The sequence below is a fragment of the Electrona antarctica genome (assembly GCF_951216825.1).
Source record: "Electrona antarctica genome assembly, chromosome: 7".
Lineage (NCBI taxonomy): Eukaryota > Metazoa > Chordata > Actinopteri > Myctophiformes > Myctophidae > Electrona > Electrona antarctica.
This window is the reverse complement of record NC_136812.1, coordinates 38,888,170-38,910,136: the sequence shown is the minus strand read 5'-3', so window position 1 is coordinate 38,910,136 and position 21,967 is coordinate 38,888,170. Positions and strand designations below refer to the sequence as shown.

Sequence of the window (21,967 nt, the reverse complement as noted above, 5' to 3'; positions counted from 1 at the left end):
TATTTGCCTTTGAGATGTAGTGGAGTAGAAGTAAAAGTATTGACAATTGGGAAATACTCAAGTAAAGTACAAATAACTCCAAATTGTACTTTAATAATTAAATGTACATACTAGTACTACATCAATCTACATAGTGACTTTATTCCACCACTGGTAAAAGGTTTGAGAATAACGGTAATAACCAGGCTTAATTCACCCAAAGAAATCCCTATAGGTGGCGGTAGTAGCCTATAGCTCTCTGCGAGAAGAAGAAACCCCGACCATATGGTGTGTGTGACGTCATACCGTCCTCCTCCCCTCCATCTTTCGCTCCGCCGCATGCTTCTGTGGATATTTCATCAGGTTTGGATTGATACAAAAATATATAAATGTACGCGTGTATGTGAAAGCTATTATCACAAGTTAAAGTGTGTACGGACTGATAGTTTGGTCGACGTAGACGATTCAGGGCGGCACACTTATTTAATATTTATATTGACAGCCAATTCTGATGAGTGCTGAAAAGGCTCTGTGTTTTTATTTTGTACTATAGTATCATCATAACAGGTTGACATATCAGTGTCTGGTTTGTGTGGCTTGCTTGTTATGGGTTGTGCGATTGCATCAGCATCCATTCTGTGGATTTATGGCATATTTGTGGATTTATATGGAAAGCTACACGATCGTTTTTTGTTATGTCTGTCTGTTTTCATTGGGCTGGGCTTTTAAATCGACTCTGCTCCATTGCTAGCTCATTTGCTAGCTACTCTAGCTAATATCGCAGCAAGGCCAGTAATCATGATGGAAGCAGTAGCATGCTGGAGCTAATCGCTATAATAATAACACATATATAGTTGTCGATCAGATGTTATCTTGACATTTCCACAACCTTGTCACATTCACAATGTACACCTGTTTTATAGTAACACCATGAATCAAGAGAAATTGGCCAAACTTCAAGCCCAGGTGCGGATAGGAGGAAAGGTATGTTGACATCCAGGAAATTGCATTGTTTGGCTTGAGATTGCAAGGTGGCGATCACAGTTATTGCACATGCACAATAACCATATATCAACTGTCATGGATCAGATAAGACACAACGTCGGTGTTGTCAGACAGACAATTAAGGTTGAGTTAAGGACGCAACAAAAAGCCTGTTAAGTGATTCTCAACCTCTTAATTTCAAGGACATAGTTTGATATGCCCCGCTGTAAAAACCTGTCAATTTAACTTTGAGAATTTACAAATGGAACCATTCATAAATAATGCTTCAATTTGTAAGGCTGCATTTGGTTCCCATTACCTAGCAATGATATATCTGGGGACCCCCTGGAACAGCCTCAAAGACTGAGTCCTGCATGAGTCCTAATATTCTGCCTATTGTCCCAAGTTGTTCTGGTGAGATATGCTCAGCCCCAAGTTACAAATGTAAATATGTTCTGGGCTTATTATGTCTGCTTTGGTTTCAGGGCTCAGCTCGTAGGAAGAAGAAGGTGGTACACAGAACAGCGACAGCTGATGACAAAAAACTACAGAGTTCATTAAAGAAATTGGCTGTTAACAATATTGCTGGAATTGAGGAGGTAATTGAACACACAACTGCACCGCAGCCTGGAATAATGAGTTGGGTTTCACTGATATAGCCTTTAACTGTAGTGTAAGAGGCTAAATTACATTCTGGCTGATTGATTGCTAAAATATATTTTATAATCATTGTTTTTAAATATTGTCCCTGTGGCTAAATAGGTTTTTTTGTTTTTCTTCTTTTCCTCTAAATTTAATTTCTTTATTATTACTATAGTCCTACACCTACTAGACCCCAGGAAATTACATCTGGCCACAGTAGTTGTTCTCCGTGTGTCTGAATGAACAACTGACGTAGGGGGCTGCTATACTGTGTCGTAGGCTCAATATGTCAGTTTTGTCATCTCCTCTTTCACATTCAATAGATCCTGTGATCTTTTGTGGCCAGATGTAATTTCCTGGGGGTCTAGGTGGACTATAGTAAATAATAATAAAGAAATCGCAGTAAAATGTAGTAAAAAAGGCATATTTAGCCACTCAAAATATGGGTCTATATTACTCCTAATGTAAAATATACGGTATCAAATCCCCCAAATACAGCAGCTGAAGTTTAAAAATCAAGAGCTTTTCTTTTTTTCTCCACATTTACATTTGAGACACTGAGACACGCACACACACACACACGTCCAGTATGACAGTCATAATGTACTTCTTCTTTTCTGTGCTTTATATCTAACATAGGAAAGTATAGAGGCAGGACACCAAAGGAAGAGAGAGAGATGTGGTTGAACCTGCTTATATGGATACATTGATAGTCTATTTGCACTTTATCTCATGTACAATGCACTGACGCTCTTTTGTACCTAATGTCTAATCACATGTACATACCTGCTGCTAAGTGGACCTACCAAAGTGCTACCAAAAAATGTCTCCTTGCTCCCACGACCCCCCCCCCCCCCTTCATTTCTTCTCAAAACAATGGAGCTTGCACAAAAAATAATTTCACCTACTTCTTTATATCTGTAAACCTGTGATGATATGACAATAAACTTGATTGAAGTAGCTGAGCTGCCTGACACCCCATATGCTTGTTAAATTGAAAACCACCCTTGATTAAATAGTGTTTCATCATGATGTCCTACTTAACACACAGACCTCACATTCACTAGGTCAACATGGAATAAAAGTTGAAAATAATTTGAAGGCCACATTTGTATGCATAACCTTACCTGTTTAACCTTTCTTAGGTGAACATGATCAAAGATGATGGCACTGTGATCCATTTCAACAACCCCAAAGTGCAGGCTTCGCTCTCTGCCAACACCTTCGCCATCACCGGCCACGCTGAGACCAAGCAGCTAACAGAGATGCTTCCGGGCATCCTCAGTCAGCTGGGAGCTGACAGTCTCACCAGCCTGCGTAAACTGGCAGAACAATTTCCCCGGCAAGGTGAGTCCATCTGTCCTGTAGTCTATCTCTCTAGGTCGTCCTCGGACGAGCCTTCCATCGTCGCTTCCAGTCATCCCGGTTCTCCATACATCTGGCCAGCTTGTTGGTCGCTCTTGAGTACATCCGCATATGTTAATGTGGGATGTCCTTGTGACCGATGCCTGTGTGTTGGTTCCTACTGGCTGGCAGCTCTTGGTGTCTCCTGCTAGTCTCATTCTCCTGGCTGCTATTTTCGGGTTTACCTTTTGGCATTCCATCATACAGATTCTTGTTGGTAACATGTGGACTCTTGCTGATGTTACGTACTGCACGCAGAATTCTGGTGTAGCACCCATCTAGAGACTTCTGCAGGGTTGTCTTCAGGGTCCAGCATTCACTGCTGTATAGGAGAATAGACTCTACTGTTGCATGGAGTTCCATACACTGGCCATGCCGGTCAGGGCCCTCCATGCAAGTTCCTTCCTCACTTTAAGGTCTTGCTCTGTTGAGTTGACACAAGTAAGGAAATCTACTTTATTTCCGATGCATTTTCAGTGCTTCCGGCAGAAGCATTTGAAAATTGTGTGCCAACTGCCAAGTTGACAACTCTAGAGAGAGACTAGGACACTAGCACACAAGGGCAAGGCAAAATCTCAAGGCACACCTGTATTCATGTCTGAAAAATAGCCTTAATAGCTTAATTGTCCACATGTCCAAAATTGGGGCACCAAGTTGAAAGTGATTACAATATCTTTTGTTGGGGTATATAATTTGCCTGATATAGAACATTTTTGTGTAGTTGTGATGTGTAGTTGTCACAAACTCCCATTGCACACCTGGTTGTCTCTCGGCACACAGTTTGACAACCATTGGATTAGGACTATCCAATTAGGAATATTCTATGAAGACTCAAATTTATTATTTTGTCAACACTCATTACCTACAGTACCTACGTAATTAGATACTGTACTCGTATCTTTAATGACGTTCTACAGGGATGCTGTTTGTTTATGTAGGGATTTATTAAGTGGTGTATTTTCACCGAAGTGAAAGCCATAAATATGTCATAGATGATTTTGTTATTTAGGGACATTTGTACGGCATGGCTCTGCTGGAGTCTAGCCATCTACAGTATAAGAGGGTCTGTCAATCTATTTGTCCAGAGCTAATCTTGCACACTGTTGGACCAATCGGTGCCACATTTCTTGCGCACACTGCCAGTAGGCCACAGACGTACCTCTACTTATATTTTCTTCACATATTTGATACATTTTGAAATGATAACTTTAATGATGGAAGTCAATGGCTCTGATCAGGCTGAAACCTTGCCCAAATGTGAAGTCATGTCATAGATATGCCATAGATTACTGATGTGACGTCATGAATGACTAACCAATTGGACCATTCATGGTCTGCAAGTCCAAGGCTGTACACTCGATTAAATAAACACTAAGGGTTTTAAAGTGTGGATTGGGGTCCCAGACATGCAAATCAATCGGGGGTCTGTGGGCCTATCAAACTGGGGGTCCTTGAAATAAAATCGGTTGAGAATCCCTGAGCTAAGCAGTAAGACATTTCCCTTGTTCCTTATTCCAGCTCTTGACAACAAAGCTCCAAAGGCAGAAGACATTGAGGAGGAGGATGATGACGTTCCCGGTAAGACTATCTGTATTCACTATTCAACACAGTTTTGTCATACGATGAATTAGGAAGTCTTTCAATTCAATATCGCAACTAGATCAAATCTGAGGAAATATTATCAGGTTACAAACTAAAGAATAATTAACATTCTTTTAATTCTGTAACTTTCGAAAATTGTATATCAACTAGAAGCTGCGGCACGCTTACGTCTGTCTGAATGAAGGCAGACAGCGATGTGTCTTTGGCCACTGACCGTGTTTTGTCCGTGCTCACCGCAATCGTTCCATCACATTACGGAAAGGGAAACTGCAAACAGCCACAATGTTGTGCACGATTGAAAAGTCATCGGTAAAGTCAGTGACGTATCACAGCCACAAAGCACAGGCGTAAATGGCACTTCTGCATACGTCACGGTCTATGACTTGGCCACCCGAAGCACACAAAGTTGCGCGCACAAAGTGTAGGCCTAATAGATTATTTTGTGAGTTGGCATAGTTCTTTTTTTTAACCCATTATAACATGGAAAGCAGATTTTTAGATTTTCTTTTGTGTTGGCTATTCAAAGATTTTGTGAGATTTACAAGCTCACAGCATGTCACTTTGTGACACGCTGTGAGCTTGTACATCTTCTATTTTCGAACAATTTAGAAAAATATTGATTTGAAAGAACTACTGGTTTAGAAGCCATTGTGTAATTTCACAGTCAAAACTTTTCTGCCTACATTGTTTTCCCCCCCTGCAGATCTTGTGGAGAACTTTGATGAAGCATCAAAAAATGAAGCCAACTGATGTCCCCCAACCCCATGGTTCCTTACTGTACACAGATTGGACTGCAGTGAAGCAAAGCAAACTTTCCCTCAGTGTTTTAACTCTAGCTATCAGACATATCAAATCCTAACCCCCGTCAACCAGAGACTTTTCTATTTCCCAAATGCCCCAAGAATGTCTTTGTCGGACTGGCTATTGCATAAAAAATGGGGAGCAAAATCCCTCTCTTTGGTCAATAGTTAAAATACCTGTCACCACAATGTCAGCAGGTTGGCAGTGGTCATAAAAGCTAGTCTTAAGATTTTTTGTTTTGTTTATGAAACGTAATAAAACCGATAAACGTTTTCTAGATGGTGCTGTGGTTTATTGCTCCTGGTTTTGAAAATGATATTTGCTATATTGTGCACCTCGTCCTTATTTGAGTTTTTATTTATTTTTGAGTGGTGCAACCACTCCATTATGCTATGTGTGTCTGTCTGTCCCTGGCTGGCTGGCTGGCTGTGTCCCTGGCTGGGTCTGTCTGAGCACGAAAATTGTGTTTGGTTGGTTTTCACTGTTATGCAGCCTAACACACATTAACTGTATATATGATGATTTCGGGTGTGACAGTACAGTAGAGGGACCCCCTGGCGACATCCACACGGTAACTGTCAGTTCTCAACCTTTTCGGACACGGGGCGGCTCACCGGAACCCTGGGCACGATCCTGTGGGTCTGGAACTTCCGGGGACCCCCACACGGAGTTGCACCACTCACTTCACACAGGTGTGATTTTTCACCACAGTCAGACATCTAGGTGCATCTAGTTGGCTCCATGGATGGCTTCCAAGCAGAATGCTACAGTAATGGCATAGACCCCAATTGATGATGCAGTGCAGTGCTGACGAGTAGCCCACTGCATGCTTCTCCATTTAATGATGCTGACAAGCAACTTGTACTGAGTTGTATAGCTAGTATTGAATTCTCCATTCTGTTAAATACTTCAATCAATACTACAGTTTCATTCAACAGCATGTGTTCAACATCAACCAACTGTGAATATAATTAATGCTTTTATCAAAAAGGGTCATGCATGTCTTAGAAAATGCTTTTTACACTGTCTTGGTGTCTTCTACTGTAGCCTATGTTTTCATATACTGCACTCTGGGGAAATGCATTTATGCACACCTTGACTGTTTCTTCAAAGAACTGCAGTGAGGAAGGGGGGGGGGGTCATATAGAGGGGGGGCAGAGAAGCGAAATCATCCAATCCCCCGTTTGTGAGCCAGAGACCGCTGCTTAATTCAGTTTCCCTCAGCAGTCCGCAAATGGTGTAGATTAAAATGCTCAAGTTCTTCACTGCCCGGGATGACGAGAACGAGAGTCTTTTGGGTGCAATAACGGAGGGTAAGACTTTAATTGATTTCGTTCAAGGAATTTTCATTCAGTCGTTATTGGTGTTATTGTCGGATTATGGTTCTATACCGCCTGTGTTTGTCAGAAAAAAACCCGCTGATTTAGCATTTTTTTTGGTGGCGCTCGATAGCCCTACACCGAAAACATGTGTGTTTTCAACGCACGGTATCGCATTCTTATTATATAGCGAATGTTATATTGGGGAACACATTCTGCTTGAATTCGCCTAGCGGGATATGGGGAGCAAATGTCGCATTGCTGTGTTCAATGGTCGCAAACGGATTAAACATTTCCACGTGTGATGATAGCAGGCTAGATGCGTCACTGTCCCGCGAAACAAGCGCCCAGTCAGCTGTATGAGCGAGCTTCACTGCCGGGATGTTGTACCGTGACATGTGTGCTCGGTAGCGGTAGCCCGCCAGCATGATTGGCAGAGCCAGAGACTGTTTTTTTTGTTTTTTCGTTTTTTTTGCAAAGGACCTGCAATGCAGTTTATCCCGGATACTTTATCGGAGTTGTTGCTGTTGCCACATTCTTCTCTATTTCTGTTTTAACGAGTCAGTTGAGTTGTATACATTAGCCTAAATGTCGTGGTGTGTTGAACTGTGACAGTGAACTATATGACGTACAATAGGCAGCTGCACGTTTGCCTTTTTTGTGGGGTGGGGTGGGGGGGGGCAATTAGTTAGATCCTGTGCCATGGCATTGATCATGAATCACTGTGGGCTACTGGGCGAATGAAATTGAAATGGACTAGCTATTGTCTCAATGCTGCTCACTGTCAGTTATTAGAATACCGCTATCCGTTTTATAAGCCTATGCTTTTCAGAAGGTGCTGACTGAGATAACTTGGCTGCAATCAAAACAAACCCATATTTGGTTAGAGCTTTTCTTAATCATTCTGAATAAACAGGCACATATAGGCTTATATAGCCCTATGTCAATTCATACACCATGAAGGTGTAATATATACAGCCCTATACAGAAAATCAATGGTTTAATATTATTGCCAGGCAATAAACTCTACGTCGCTATGTAGCTATACTGTACCCCTATATACCTCATCAATAAGCCATATAAGCAAATATGCCTATGATAAACATCAGTTGCTTCTACATAAATATACAACCGAAGATGACCATTATACACATAGCACACAGCCATTGCGAACAGAAATGGATTTGTGCTTCTGTATTGAACACAGAATCATTCGGGTATTTTCTCTTGAGGGAAGCCTATGGCGGTGAAGCTTATGGGCTTGATTGCTGAATATTACAGATTTACAGAACCATTAACAGTTCTCTGCATAGCAGTAATGTACCATTCATTTGCTAAATCCTTTGAATATTTTGATGGTTCGATAAAGTACTGTTCAGTCCACACCAGACCAATCTGCAGCAGAACTATCTTTTTTCAGAGAGTAGCTGGCACCCTTTAGCAATGACGATATTCCACTATATAGTGTGACTCAGCTCACATGCACCTTTCAGGGACAAGAAGAGTGAGGTAATGGAGCTTCATGATGATTGAAATCTATTACCATAGTGATATAAATGATATAAAAGGGCCCAAGCTGTTAAGTGCCCATTATTACTCTATAGGGAACCCATGTTTCTCTAACAAATGTTATTATTTATTTGTGTGCGTACTACATGCGTACATGTGTGCAATGCATGTGTGAGTGGCACTGGTATGTTATGTGGCTTTTGTCTGTGTGTAGAGAAGGAATGTGCACTCAAGTGTGTCCTTTGGCATGCGATTGCCTGCGCCTGATATTTTATAATCATAACACACTCCCATATCACCAGATGAAGGGGACACTCCGTCTCTTATGGCCACCAAGCACCAGTGGTTGAACAGACCCTGCCTCCTGGTGCTCAAAGATGGGGACGTCACTAAACCAGGCCTGGGCAGCTGTGCTCACATCAAACCAGAGTCCCCATCCAAAGCCCCCACAGATGGAACTGTCCAATGTCCCGAAGCGGGCCCCGTGGACCAGAAGACATTGGAACCTGCTCAGTCGTGGCAGCCTGTCAAAAAGAGCCCTGCAGCCCCGCAGCTGCAGAGCCAATCTCAGAAGCTCCTCAAACACCTCGAGGAGGGCCATTGCACTGTGACCACCCTCTCCACGTGGGGAGAGAGGTGTTTCGGGGAGGCCTGCAGTCCCCTGGTGCTGAGCCCTGCTGAAGCTGCATGGCCAGAAGAGGAGGAAGAGGAGGAGGAGAATAAAATGCCAAAGTCACTCCCGTCCAAGGAGGACTCCGTGATTGAGGAGAAGGAGGTGGAGGAAAGCGGGCTTGATCATCAGCAGGAGCAGTCCGCTGCTTCAGATGTTCACCTGGAGGAGACGTATGGGAGCTTGGGGGACAATGAGCTCCAGGGCCAGGACAAATCCCACCGTATCCCTGAGCCTAATGGACACCATGAGGCTAACGGAGAAGCAGCCAGTGGAGTAATGGGGGCTCACACCACAGCCTCCAATGAGCTACCCTCAGTAGATCCTGACAATGACTGTCCGGTTGGTATTCTGGCAAAGGAGCGAGGAAGTGTCCTTGGGGAGGTGGCCCCAGAGTGGGTGCCTGATGCTCAAGCACAAGTTTGCATGAAGTGTGAGGTCAAGTTTACTTTCACAAAGAGGAGACACCATTGCCGTGCTTGCGGGAAGGTGAGAAAATGGATGACACATTAGAAAGTCAATCGTATTCAAAGTTTAGAATTCTGATTATGATTATATAATAACTGCTTCTTTACTTCTTTATGCTATTCATTCAATCTCAAATTATATTTAACTGTGTGACTATAACTGGGTGAATTGATGTGTGCCCATGTGTTGCCCAGGTTTTCTGTGCAGTTTGCTCTAATCTGAAGTTCCGACTCACGCACATGGATGGCAAGGAGGGCCGTGTTTGTGTCTCCTGTCACTCAAGCCTTCTTAAAAGTGAGAATGAAACCCTTGTTAAAAGTGAGAAAGGAGTCATTTCTTATATACTTTACAGAACTAATGGCCATTGATTATCAGGGGTTCCGAAAACATTTCATGCAAAGGACCCCCAAATGGTCATAACCCCTGAAGGCGTCCCCCGGGCCCCACCCCAATCCAAAATGGCCAGAAAATGTTTTAAAAAGACATCAATGACATGCCCAAAATAGGGACACCAGGTTGTGAATTGTTAAACTAGCACAATAATATTACGAATTTAATTTAAACTTAAATCATATACTGCATTTTATTTATTTATGATTTATTTGATCTTTTTTGTTTGCCAAATGCCCCCTCGGTGAACTTGACAGCCGGCCCGGCACTTTGAAAATCTGCATTGTATACAACATTTATATGACTTTGCTTGACGGTGACACTTTGTTCACTTCAGGGACACCTCCCAGAGGGAGGAGGAGGGTGTGGTTTGCTGACGACATTCTGTCCAATAAGCAGTCCGAGTCTGCACCGACTACACCAGTCAGAGAGCCCACTTTGTCACCACTCATGAGAAGACCCTGCCTGGGAGGACCATTGAGAAGCCCCGTCGACTCACCGCAGATGAGGAGAGGCGTACGGCCACAGGAAACCAACATCAATGTGAGATAATGATTCTAGCATCCATTTGACTGTGGACTGTGGAGAGAACATGGTTATCTCCATATTTAAACTTTTCGTTTTCTTTCATGAATGCCCAACTTTGTCATACTACTGTACTGTACAGTGTCACACAAAGGTAGCTAAAATAGCTGATCTTCACATTTTGAGCTTGTACTAGACTAGAGCATCTATTTTCCATATTTTTTAAATTTGATTCCTGAAGAGTAAAGGCCTTTTCAGACGCCTCTCGCACGTCTGAAAATTAATTACTAGGCGCGTGCCTAGTAATTCATTTTCAATGAGAGGCGTGCATTTATTTTGGACGTGCGGAGAAGTTGAGGGGCGATTGCGCAAGCATATTTTCATTTGCATGGTCCCGTGAAATTGTCACACTCGTGTTTGTTTCGTGGACACGCCTGTGGGAGACTAGACCTGGATTGTGGTGAGATTTTTTTCCCCCGACACCTACGTGTCCCGGGAGTCCCGCCCGCGCCCCTCATGATCAGACCTGGAGCAGACCTGTCGTTGATCCAGGGTGCGTCACCCGCTCCCCGTCTGAAAGGACCTAAACCGTTTTGGACGGTGAGGTTTCCACCCGACAGCAACGACAGCAACAATATGATGTTCAGTGAAATTCTACAGTTTACCCCATAACGGCCCAGGGAACTCTACATTGCCTTCATTGTTTTATTTCAAAGATTGAACACCGGTGATTCTCAACCTTTTTCCATAAGGTCCGTAAGGGCAATTCGGTCCAATTAGTACACTCTCAGAGCCATTTGGTTCCTAACAAGCAGTCATTTAGCTGGAGACTCTCCTCCTGCAAGGTCTCCTGGGAGTCCCTGGACCCAACGTTGAGAACCAGTGCTTTTGACTATACCAGTTATAATACCTAAATGCATGGCCATTCTCTCTCCCTTGTGCCCCTGCCTCCTCTCTCCTTTGTCATATAGGAGGCATGTGGTCCCTATGGTTGGGGGACTGCACCTATAGTGAGCAGCTACATCAGTAGCTCTGCCAACCTTATCCCCCTGGATGGCCTACCTCCAATCCTCACTTCAACCGGAGTGAAAGGAGGTACAGGCTCTATTCATAATGTTATCACAACACAACGTACTGTACAGTCTGGGCTAATGGTTGCCCATTGAAGTGAGCTCAGAGACTCTGCAGCACAATGTTATCTTGTGACTAAAAGGTCATATCACCACTCATTACCTGGACAAGGCATATGTGCGTCAGTGGAATTGCTTAGTACCAGTGGTACTGTGTGTGTGTGTGTGTGTGTGTGTGTGTGTGTGTGTGTGTGTGTGTGTGTGTGTGTGTGTGTGTGTGTGTGTGTGTGTGTGTGTGTGTGTGTGTGTGTGTGTGTGTGTGTGTGTGTGTGTGTGTGTGTGTGTGTGTGTGTGTGTGTGTGTGTGTGTGTGTGTGTGTTAGTGCATGCACAAGTATGTGTTCCCTCTCACACCTAGCTGCCACTGATCTCCATTGGCCATTATAGTTCAAAACAAAATTGTGCTACTGGGCAGTTCAATTAAGGTTAATTAACAACAGCAATGACTGATGTTAGATTCTGATGTTTAAAATCAGGCTCATCCAAGAAATATTCAATAAATGATGCGTCCTTGAGCCAGCTTTCTTACATCAAATGTTAATGAAGCTTGCACTCGTCCTCAGCGACCAAAGATAAATCTCAGAAGCCTGCTGGAGCAGATAGTGGTGAAAGTGAGAGGAGATGTAGGGAAGTGCCTGTCTTTGGAGGCTCTCCAGGCTATATATACTAGTATCTGTGTTACTGTGTTTCCTCAGATTATACTGTGGAGGAAAGACCGTCTGAGGTGCTCCTCATTCAAGAGCTGGAGAGCGGCAGGCCCAAACCTCTGGTCTTTGTCCTCAATGCTAACCTGCTTGCCATGGTCAAACTGGTTAACTGTATGTGCATCTTCTTTATTTGCTCAGCAGTCAGTAACTGTTTTGTGTGGGTAAAACAGCTTGCACGTCATTGTTGCGTAGTCTCGCGTAGCCAGACAATCTGAGATCTCCGCTACCAATACATCTGGTGGAATCTAAATTCAATGTGGTTGCTAAAACTGGCCGAAAACTATTTGGAGATTTAAAAAAAGGACTGCATTGCAGAAACAATTCAAATACTTAGATGTAGGTTTGTTAGGGGCTGCTCCGGCCACTGTTCTAGCAATACATTAAATGTAGACTACACTGATTCATGAAGTTGTATGTCGGCTTCTGTGTAGACGTCAACAGGAAGTGCTGGTGTGTGACCTCGAAGGGCATGCATGCGGTAGGCCAGGTGGAGGTAGTGATACTGCTGCAGTGTTTGCCTGAAGAGAAGAGCTTCCCCAAAGACATCTTCAACCACTTCATTCAGCTGTACAGGGACGCTCTCACAGGTCAGCCATTGCACACTGCACACCAACATGCTAAACTTGTAGAGTGTGGTTCTTAGGTTTAGCTCGCTGTTGGGATTTCACGGCCATGAGTTACATATACTCAATTGATCAAATAACATATTGTAACTGGGATTCTTTTAACGCTGCCAAGAACATTGTTACATGTTAGTGTTTCATGCTGTTGAGGACGGAAATGAAGGACAGCAAGATAAGAGGTGATATACACCTACTAGTACACCTAGTACGTAAACATATGCAAATCCAACAATAACCACATTATATAAACACTTATATATACGCTTAGTAAGATGTTAAAAGTAAAAATATTTAGGACGACCGTTGAGCCGATTCTACTCTATGGCTCCGAGACATGGACACTTTCAAAGAAACAAGAGAATCGGTTGGATGGCACTTACACCCGCCTTCTAATGAGAGCGCAAAATCTGTCTTGGAAGAGCCACCCATCGACTAATCTAATATACGGCAACCTTCCCCGTGTTTCTTCACTGGTCCGATCCAAAAGAGCGCAGTTTGCCGGCCACTGCTACAGAGCTGACAATGAGGTTATATCTTCCCTTCTTCTCTGGAGTCCTGCCTCAGGTGAACAAAGACAGGAGCTATCAAACATAATACACAAGATAATGAGGACTGCCTCGGGAACAAGACTATTCACAGGGGCGTGATTACAAATGAGCAACAGCTGGGGCAGACAGGAATATATAAGAATATAGTAAAATAGAAATACAAAACCAGTAAATGAGAGAGAAAGTCTCATCAGTTTTGCACTGATTTACTGATTGTGAGTCACTCACAAAAATAGCAGATTTCACAAGCTCACAGAGCTGTAGTAAAGTTCCTACATTTTTTTTGCAAATGTTCTGAATCAGGGTTCGGGCTTCTACAAAAGATAACATAATTGTTGTTTTAATGAAGATGAGATAGACCAATGCAAAAAAACATTTAATACTTTAAAATTAGCATCCTTTACAGTGTTGAATAGGCTGTTGTTACAGGTTGGTACATGAGGAAGAGTTGTGTTGGAGTTGTGTTGTCAAGTAGTCTACAGTGTGTTTGTGAGCTTAGACAAATGCTGTGTAAATTATGCACAATTAAAAGTATTCGACACTGGTCTGTTACCTCATCTTTTTACTTTGGACATTTGCATTTTTGGGAAGCGTAGGATATTTTGGGCGAGCCACTATTTTGGTTAAAAATACTTAAACTACTGTGTCCTGTAAGTATACAGTCCTAAATAGGCCTGACATCCACTATGTTTCTCTAGGGAAGATTGTGAGCCACCTGACCCTGTCCCGCTTTGGCGGTTCCTTCCTGGGCAGTGATGACCATGCAGGCTTCCTCTATGTGTGCTCCACTCTCCAGTCCGTGCATGGCCTTCCTCTGCCCAACCAGCCCTGTCTCTTTGGCCTGCTGGTCCATCGGGCAGAGATCGCCTGGGCCAAAGCCTTCCCCCTGCGCCTCATGCTGCGACTGGGGGCTGAGTACCGATGTGAGTGTGAGTGTGTGTGTGCGTGCGTGTGCGTGTGCGTGTGCGTGTGCGTGTGTGTGTGTGTGTGTGTGTGTGTGTGTGTGTGTGTGTGTGTGCGCGCGCGTGCGTGTGCGTGTGTGTGTGCGCGTGCGCGTGTGTGCGTGCGTTCAGTATTGAATGTTATCTACTTGCCTTGTTCCTATCTCTCTACAGTCTACCCGTGTCCACTGTATAGCGTACGCTTTAGGAAGGCTCTGTTTGGAGAGACAGGACACACCATAATGAGACTGCTGGTGGTGAGGAATGCAGCTGTCCTTATAGTTCTAATTGTTCTAATTACTGCTAAACATCCATAATCATTAACATTTAAAACATCTTATCCAGAGAAACCTACAGCAAGTGCAACTGTAAAATGAGCTTCAATGTCGAGGTTGCCAACATTATGAGAAAACCAATAGTTAGGAATAGAAGTTTATAGGATAACCTCTGATCCTACAATGATTATCTTCTGAGTGGTTTTATGTTCTTCTGTTTTCAGTGTTAGTGAAGATAACATTTCTTTGACCATCTGTTATTACATGCATTTTTAACAGATGTTTCTGTTCCAGTAGAATTACCATCTGAGGGATAATATACAGTAGTTGAAAGTTGAATCTGTTTAAGAGAGATGGCAACAAAATTAACAAACTGTCATCAGCTATGAGATGTTCCTCTCCTCTCATTCTGATTGCAGGACTTTAGAAATTACCGTTACAGTCTACCAATGGTGCCAGGACTCACTGTGGACCTGGAAGCTCAGAGGACATGCATAAAGATTCCAACAAATGGCTATAACGAGGTATGATTTAATGGTACAATGCCATTAACGAGGTTTGATTGATTGATTGATTGAAACATGTATTAACAGTTTGCAGAATTACAGTACATTTCAAGCACAACTCAATACAAAAACTGTCAACTGTGAGTGGACGACCCAATAAAGCATTACACTTGTTTACGAGAGGGTCCACCTTGTTCAATTCATCATAACATTTAGAGACGTACAAATATACACTTCTACAGTATATAGCCAAAAACAGGAAATCATCATAGAGGGGGTAATAAGGGAAAAAAAACATATGCAGTGAGGGGGAAAAGGGGTAGGTGGGGGATTCAGATTTTACGGGGGCCAGTTTCGAATTGCAGCCGTCCGTAAGTGCCCTTTCAGAGCGGTTTTGAAGGAGTCAAGGGATTTGCATGTCTTAATGACTGTTGGTAGGGTGTTCCACATTTTGGTGGCATAGGAGCGAAATTAATTTAGTCCCTTGTTTGAGCCGAACAAGGGACTAAATTCATTTCGCAGGTATGGTGCAATGTGGTGCAATATGGTGCAATGTAATGTCATTAACTTTATGTTTGTCTTGATGCTGCTGAGAGAGATGGTCAACTGAAGGTTGAATAAAACACAAATAAAAACACTCAACCTTGAGAGGAGCTGGCAACGTCATTCTGTCGTCAGAGGTAGCTCTCATTTCCATCGGTCATTGTTGTCCTCTGTCTGTCCACCTCTCCTTAGCTGATGAAGGCCTTGAACAAGTCCAACGAGCACGTGCTGGCGTTGGGAGCGTGCTTCAATGAGGCAGCAGACTCCCACCTCATCTGTGTTCAGGGAGAGGACGGCCAGTATCAGACCCAGGCTATCAGCATTCACAATCAGCCACGCAAAGGTCTGCACCTGGTGGACGAGCACCTCATTAAAGTGATTCAGTGACACAGCAGTCTGGGCTTCCCGTCACATACTGTAATAAAGCTAGTGGTAGAGGTCAGGAAGTTCTTTCTTCACGTATAGAAACGTGTGAACTTCCTGCAATCAACGAATGGAATTAGAAACAAGAGGGGAAATCCTGACAGGACTACCTTTTTCGCAGAGCGTGGAACCTGACGGGGTGCTTGTTTTACCCCGCCGGCTACTACTAGTAGGGCAGGCTTCTAGTAGTAGTAAGTAGTGGGACGTCCGCAAGGCGGGGCTTTCTCACATTCTAATACAGCCAGAAAAAAACATTCTGGCAGCCAGCCTCGTTAGAGTCGTTACTAGTCATTTGACTCCCAACCCACACCTCCTACTATTTTTCCAACAACCGCAGACCATGTTTTTGGCCGATAAAGTACGTTAGGGTTAAGGTTAGGTTTAGGCATAGTTTTTGTGAGGTTAGGTTTCTGGTTTAAGGACTTCAGTGTTTTGTACCATACAATTGTATACATAAGTACAGAACAAAGAATGTTTGCTTTCGCCATCTTTGTTGAAGAAGAGTCTGGGCAATTATGTTTTAGTCCCATTTATGCCAGTGTTAATTTTTAGTTGGCTAAGACCTGACTAAAGCTAAATAGTTTAAATAGCCTATGCAGGTCAAAAGTTCAATAGTGTTCAAAGACTGAGTTTAAATCAGAATTTGCTACTAAAAGTAAAAGTTGTTAAAATACCTTTTACTGTAATTACTAAAAGTTTCTACTCTGAGGCTCAATCTAGTAACCTCTGATGTTACTGGAGGTCAAATGTTTAAGGCGTGATTACCTTTGAGGGGATTAAGCAACATCCACCCATTAGTGGATGCTGATGGTCTGATGATTAGTTTTTGTGAGGTTATAACCACTTGCATGTGGTCTAAATGAACACAGCGGAACGCTCCCTAGCCCACTGGCGCACATCCCATGCTCTGCGAAACAGCTAGTCCCAAATCCTGTAATTCACCTCCTTGCCCGTTGCAATTATTTTTATTTTTGTTTGAATACAAGCCCTGGAATGAGGTGAAATACAAGTCGGATAAGATGCTGTAATATCCCTTTCATACCACAGGGTGGCACTTTGAGTTATCATTTAATAGATAGCGCAATAATGATTTACTGCAATGATTGGTGGACTCAACTGTCTATAAAAATAAGATATGTTTTTTTGTTTTTGTTTTCAGTTACTGGCTCTTGCTTTTTTGTATTCAGTAGTGCCCTGAAAGCATCTGCAGGATACCTCGCCAAGTCCAGCATTGTGGAAGGTAGGACATACACGTCTGTAAGTCATTCAAAAGGCAAACAATGTCCCCACACAGTTTAACTGCTCACCTCCAGGAATTCTGTAGTTTACATAAGAGGGGGCGGCAGTGGCTCAGGGGTAGAGTGCCTGGATGGTAACCGTAAGGTTGCCAGTTCGAACCCGGGCTCCCCCAGAGTTACTGTCGAAGTGTCCTTGAGCAAGACACTGAACCCCTAATTGCTCCCGATGTGCTAGTTGGTGCCTTGCATGGTTTCCGCTGCCATCGGTGTATGAATGTGTGTGTGAATGGGTGAATGTAATGCACAATCTCTGTAAAGCGCCTTGGATAAAGGCGCTATATAAATGCACCATTTACGTTATGTGAAGCAAGTAAACACCCTCCTGAATAACACTTCATTTAGAGTGTCGATCTTTGTATGTGTGTGTTTGTGTGTGTGTGTGTGTGTGTGTGTGTGTGTGTGTCAATGTACATTTAAAAGGACTGCCTGTGTAGGAGCGTGTGCGTGTTTATGCGCATGAGAGTGTGTGCGTCCAGTCGTCCACGTTGCTGTCTGTGTGTGTGTTCCTCCTGTATCGTCTCGATGTCCCTCTCCTCAGATGGGCTGATGGTGCAGATCACGGTGGAAACCATGGCGGAGCTCAGGCGGGCGCTACGTGAGATGAAGGACTACACCGTGACCTGTGGACGGCTGGACCAGTCAGACAGCCAGGAGCAGGTCTACATTCAGTGGGTGGAGGAAAAATGCACTGTGAACAGAGGGTGAGAAGAACCCTGATTCTCAATGTTTTAATGACGTCAGATGGCTCTGTAACCCAGAACCTTTCGAAACCTTCCAGAACCTGTGGAGTTCTGTGATGTTTTTGAGTGGTGCAAACCACTCCAACAACTGGCTTTGTACCCGTGTACCCGTGTTCGTACCAAAAAAACGAGCATGGTTGCTATGGTTAGTGTGTGACGTCAGACCACAGCTGATCAGGCTATATAAGACCTTGCACCACTCAGTTCACACGGGTGTGATTTTCTGTTATAACCAAAACCACCCCTGAAGGGAAACATTTCGAAAGTAGTTCAGGTTCAAGTTCAGGTTCAGGGGTTACTATTAAGTGTTATGAGCAGGGCCCAAATTAGGTTCTGAGAACCTTATCTGAAACCGAGCTGTTGCATAATATGGAAACAAAACCGGAACCCGTTAAATACGTTTCATGGCATGGCACGATTCGTTTAGTTTTATAGGCATTACACCACAGATTTGATCTGATTTATTATCTCTGGGACTTCCAGTCTACAACTGTAAAATCCATACTATCAATCGTTTAGCTGGGGACTCCCTGGGACCCCACCATTAACTAGGATGTAGACTTAAATGTCAAAACACTGATCTTTAATAGAAGCCAGAGCACTGAGACCAAACGAAAGAACAGAATATAACCCGGCAGTGGCATAGCCTATTCATTTTGCATAAGGATTTGACTTTATGACTGCTGGGGGCAGGCAGACAGTTGGGCTATCAAAAAGATAATACTACTTCTGCCACCAGCAGGAGGGAATGTTTTGACAGAAACAGAAATAATCCATTCCGAAACAAAGCAGAGGGAGGTGGCACATTGTCTAGTCTAGAGCTTTACCACCAGGACTTTATTTAGTGGACTTTGATTCAACCCACAAAGGATCTGAGACCTAAGGAAGGTTCCGGAATAAAGTCCTAGTGGTAAAGCTGGAGAGAGGCAGTTAAAATGACAGTAGCATCGCACCAAATCTAACACCAGGTTTGTGTCTCCCAGAGTTCTCAGCCCAATCGATGGAAAATCCATGGAGTCCATCAGCAGTACCAAGATGTTCCAGAAGTCCGAATACAAAGAAAATGGGAAGCTCATACGATGGACTGAGGTAGACTAAACATCCACTAACAATTATATTTAACATCAGAATTGTTCTTTTCGACAGAGAAGTTATGCATGAATGAATCTGGCGCAAGCAGGTATTACCATTCACATAATGTGCAATAAGTAATTGATGCAGGGGACAGAAAGACCTCACAAGGGGACAGTACTGAGCATACAATGTACACTAATCAATATTGGCCAGCAACTCTACATCTGACCTCAAACCCTTAGATCTCCATATATGGAGTTGACCTGTTCTGACATTCCATATGTTGATCCTTCCCTATCCATCCTTCCTCTACGATGTCTCCATTTTGACTGATACCTGTCAATTTAAACTCCTGCCCCAAAGTTGTTGATCCATCCCCATTCCAAAGCGCCAGTGCTCGTCCAGCAGTCTGCTGTCACCCAGGCGGATGCGTTCTTGCCCTCAGGGGTCTTACTGGTTATTTAGAGTACTATCTACAGTATACATGTATACATTCAGTATTCAACCACAGCATTTCTTCAGACAGGGAGGATCCAGTAGGTTTCACGGACGACAGTCCAACAGGGCTTTGGAAGAACACTAATACTGGAAGTGCATCCAAAACGGTTTCCTTACTTTGCATTTGTGCCTTCATGTGTGTGCACACATGTACATTAGCGTGTGTTGTCCAGGTCTTCTTTCTACAGAGGGTGGAATACGCCAAGGGAGTTCCAGCCGGCTCTGCTGAACACAATCGGTTGACAGAGCGGATAGCCCGGGCTTTTTGCCTGGCACTGTGCCCACATCTCAAGCTCCTGAAGGAGGACGGCATGGCTAAACTGGGCCTGCGGGTCACTTTTGACACCCAAGAGGTCAGCACGGTGCAAGATGTTGATTCAAACGATACGTTTGATTAGCTTATTATTATTTCTTTGGATCAGGGCCCACTTGAAAATCTTGAAAGTGTTCATGGCCCACCCATCTGGCCTGGGTAGGCCATGTGCATTTTCAGGACATATTTATTATAATGATCAATCCATTGACGATGTTATGGTCGATGGAACCAATACTGTATACTTTAAGTTGCTGTTTATGGCTATAAAACAAATATCATGGTCACGTGTTTTCATTGATGTTATAACAATTTACAATTTAGGCATTTAGCAGACGCTCTTAATCCAGAGCGACTTACATTAAGCAAGAACAAAAAGCATGGGAATACATCACATATGTAAAATGCATTTATCGCGAAACATGCGTAAGCTAAGAACGTGACTAGAACATATCTATATAATGACACTATACATATAAACTATAACTAGAACATATCTATATAATGACACTATACATATAAACTATACATATATGCTATACTATGGTGTACATATATACTATGAAGTGCTATGACTACATACAATGCACTTATTGTGCTACATGACATGCTATAAGTCTGTTTCAAATGCTATATAAGTCTAAGAAGTGCTGTCTAAGGGGGGTAGGGTAAGTGCTATGGGCCATGATGGAGTCTGAAAAGGTGGGTTTTCAGACTACGGCGGAAGATCGGGAGTGATGCTGCAGTTCTGATTGAACATCATTTAAATCTGAAGTTGCTAATTATTTGGGGGCCCACTTGTTGGGAATCGCTGAGCTAGGTGATGTAGGTTGAAATCATGCAAGCTCCAGCGAGGATGATGAAGATGCTGATCATTCTGTTTGTGACGTTGAATTTCTCATTTCAGGTGGGATATGTGGCCGGCAGCAATGGCCAGACCCTCCCAGCCACGTACCTCAATGCCCTGGATAGCGTGTTGATCCCTGTCATCCACAGCAGGGGGCGCAAGAGGAACGAGGAGCCCATAGTCATGGAATTCATCTTCTACATCCTGGAGAACATTACCTAAAACACATTACTCAAAACTCATCTTCTCATCTTCTCAGCCACTTCCTCCAGCACTTCCTCATCAGTGCTACAGCAGATTTCTGGTAGCAGAAAGAAAAAACACTCATTCAAAGGGCAGACCATACTGCTTCCAGGTGAATGTGTTCATCTTATCCACATCTCTGGTTGAGAAACAGAAGAAACGGATCATCTAAACTCATCTCTCGCGTCACCCTGCCATGGCTCCCACCCAGCAGCAGACAATCTGTGCAGATGCTATAGCCCATGATGAGCCATCAGATTGGGGTTCAGCGCTGCACTGTAGTGGCAGTTTCATGTAGCTTGATATCATTCACGTCACGACTGTTTTCAATACAAATACCCATATTTTGAGAATGCCTTTAAAGCTGGGAGCTGGATTCAGCCCACGCAAACCTTAAAAACAATGAGAAAAGAGAATGACTTGAAGAAGTACCATACTACTAGACGTAGAAACGTAGCTATTTGATGCACACTGAACGAATGCCTAAGAATGTTTTCATATTGGATGCATTTGAATTCCTTGATTGCTCATGAGATGTATAATCGTCACCCTGAAAAATTAAACGTATGATTCTGAGTTACGGACTCTAAATATTCAGGCCTATCCATCCATTCAAGTCATTTTGAACAGTCTTAAAGAAACTTAAATTACTGTTCAAAAGAATGACAGCATGTCCTGTCTTACAGCCTCAATGTTCAGCAGCAATTCCATGAAAGGTACAGTATACCATAAATGTTTATGGTTGCAATATTGCTCTGAATAGACGGTTGTACAAATTGTACAATTTCTCAGGAAATGTCACTATTACACTTTAAATCACTGACTATAAATCATGCATTATCTACATGGATATGAAGTATACTATTTAACCTAGCAATGTTATTCTGATTGATATGACTGTGAGGTTCAATAAACTTAACTTTGACCCTGACCAACCCTGAGCCATGCTCCCCCTCCCCTCCTTTC

The 21,967-nt window shown here is 43.2% G+C and overlaps 2 protein-coding genes across 3 annotated transcripts; both read left to right on the top strand.

Annotated features, from left to right (window-relative positions):
• Nucleotides 1–215: 215 nt before the first annotated feature.
• btf3l4 (basic transcription factor 3-like 4) lies at nt 216–5,684 on the top strand. Of its 2 annotated transcripts, none has more exons than XM_079505333.1 (6): nt 216–342; nt 903–963; nt 1,449–1,562; nt 2,751–2,952; nt 4,528–4,587; nt 5,315–5,684. In XM_079505333.1, the coding sequence occupies exons 2-6, from the start codon at nt 910–912 to the stop codon at nt 5,359–5,361; spliced, it is 477 nt and encodes a 158-aa protein (XP_079361459.1). In that variant the 5' UTR covers nt 216–342; nt 903–909; the 3' UTR covers nt 5,362–5,684. The 2 variants fall into 2 exon arrangements, with proteins under 2 accessions (XP_079361459.1, XP_079361460.1); XM_079505334.1 differs by lacking the exon at nt 216–342 and adding an exon at nt 347–370.
• Nucleotides 5,685–6,631: 947 nt separating this feature from the next.
• Nucleotides 6,632–21,862, top strand: zfyve9b (zinc finger, FYVE domain containing 9b). The gene is made up of 16 exons (XM_079505505.1): nt 6,632–6,725; nt 8,543–9,399; nt 9,573–9,672; nt 10,106–10,311; nt 11,265–11,388; nt 12,118–12,240; nt 12,561–12,716; nt 13,999–14,223; nt 14,416–14,498; nt 14,936–15,040; nt 15,758–15,908; nt 17,148–17,228; nt 17,825–17,987; nt 19,010–19,115; nt 19,772–19,951; nt 20,819–21,862. Exons 1-16 carry the CDS (start codon nt 6,662–6,664, stop codon nt 20,978–20,980), a joined length of 2,886 nt encoding a protein of 961 aa, XP_079361631.1. The 5' UTR covers nt 6,632–6,661; the 3' UTR covers nt 20,981–21,862.
• The last annotated feature ends 105 nt before the right edge of the window (nt 21,863–21,967 follow it).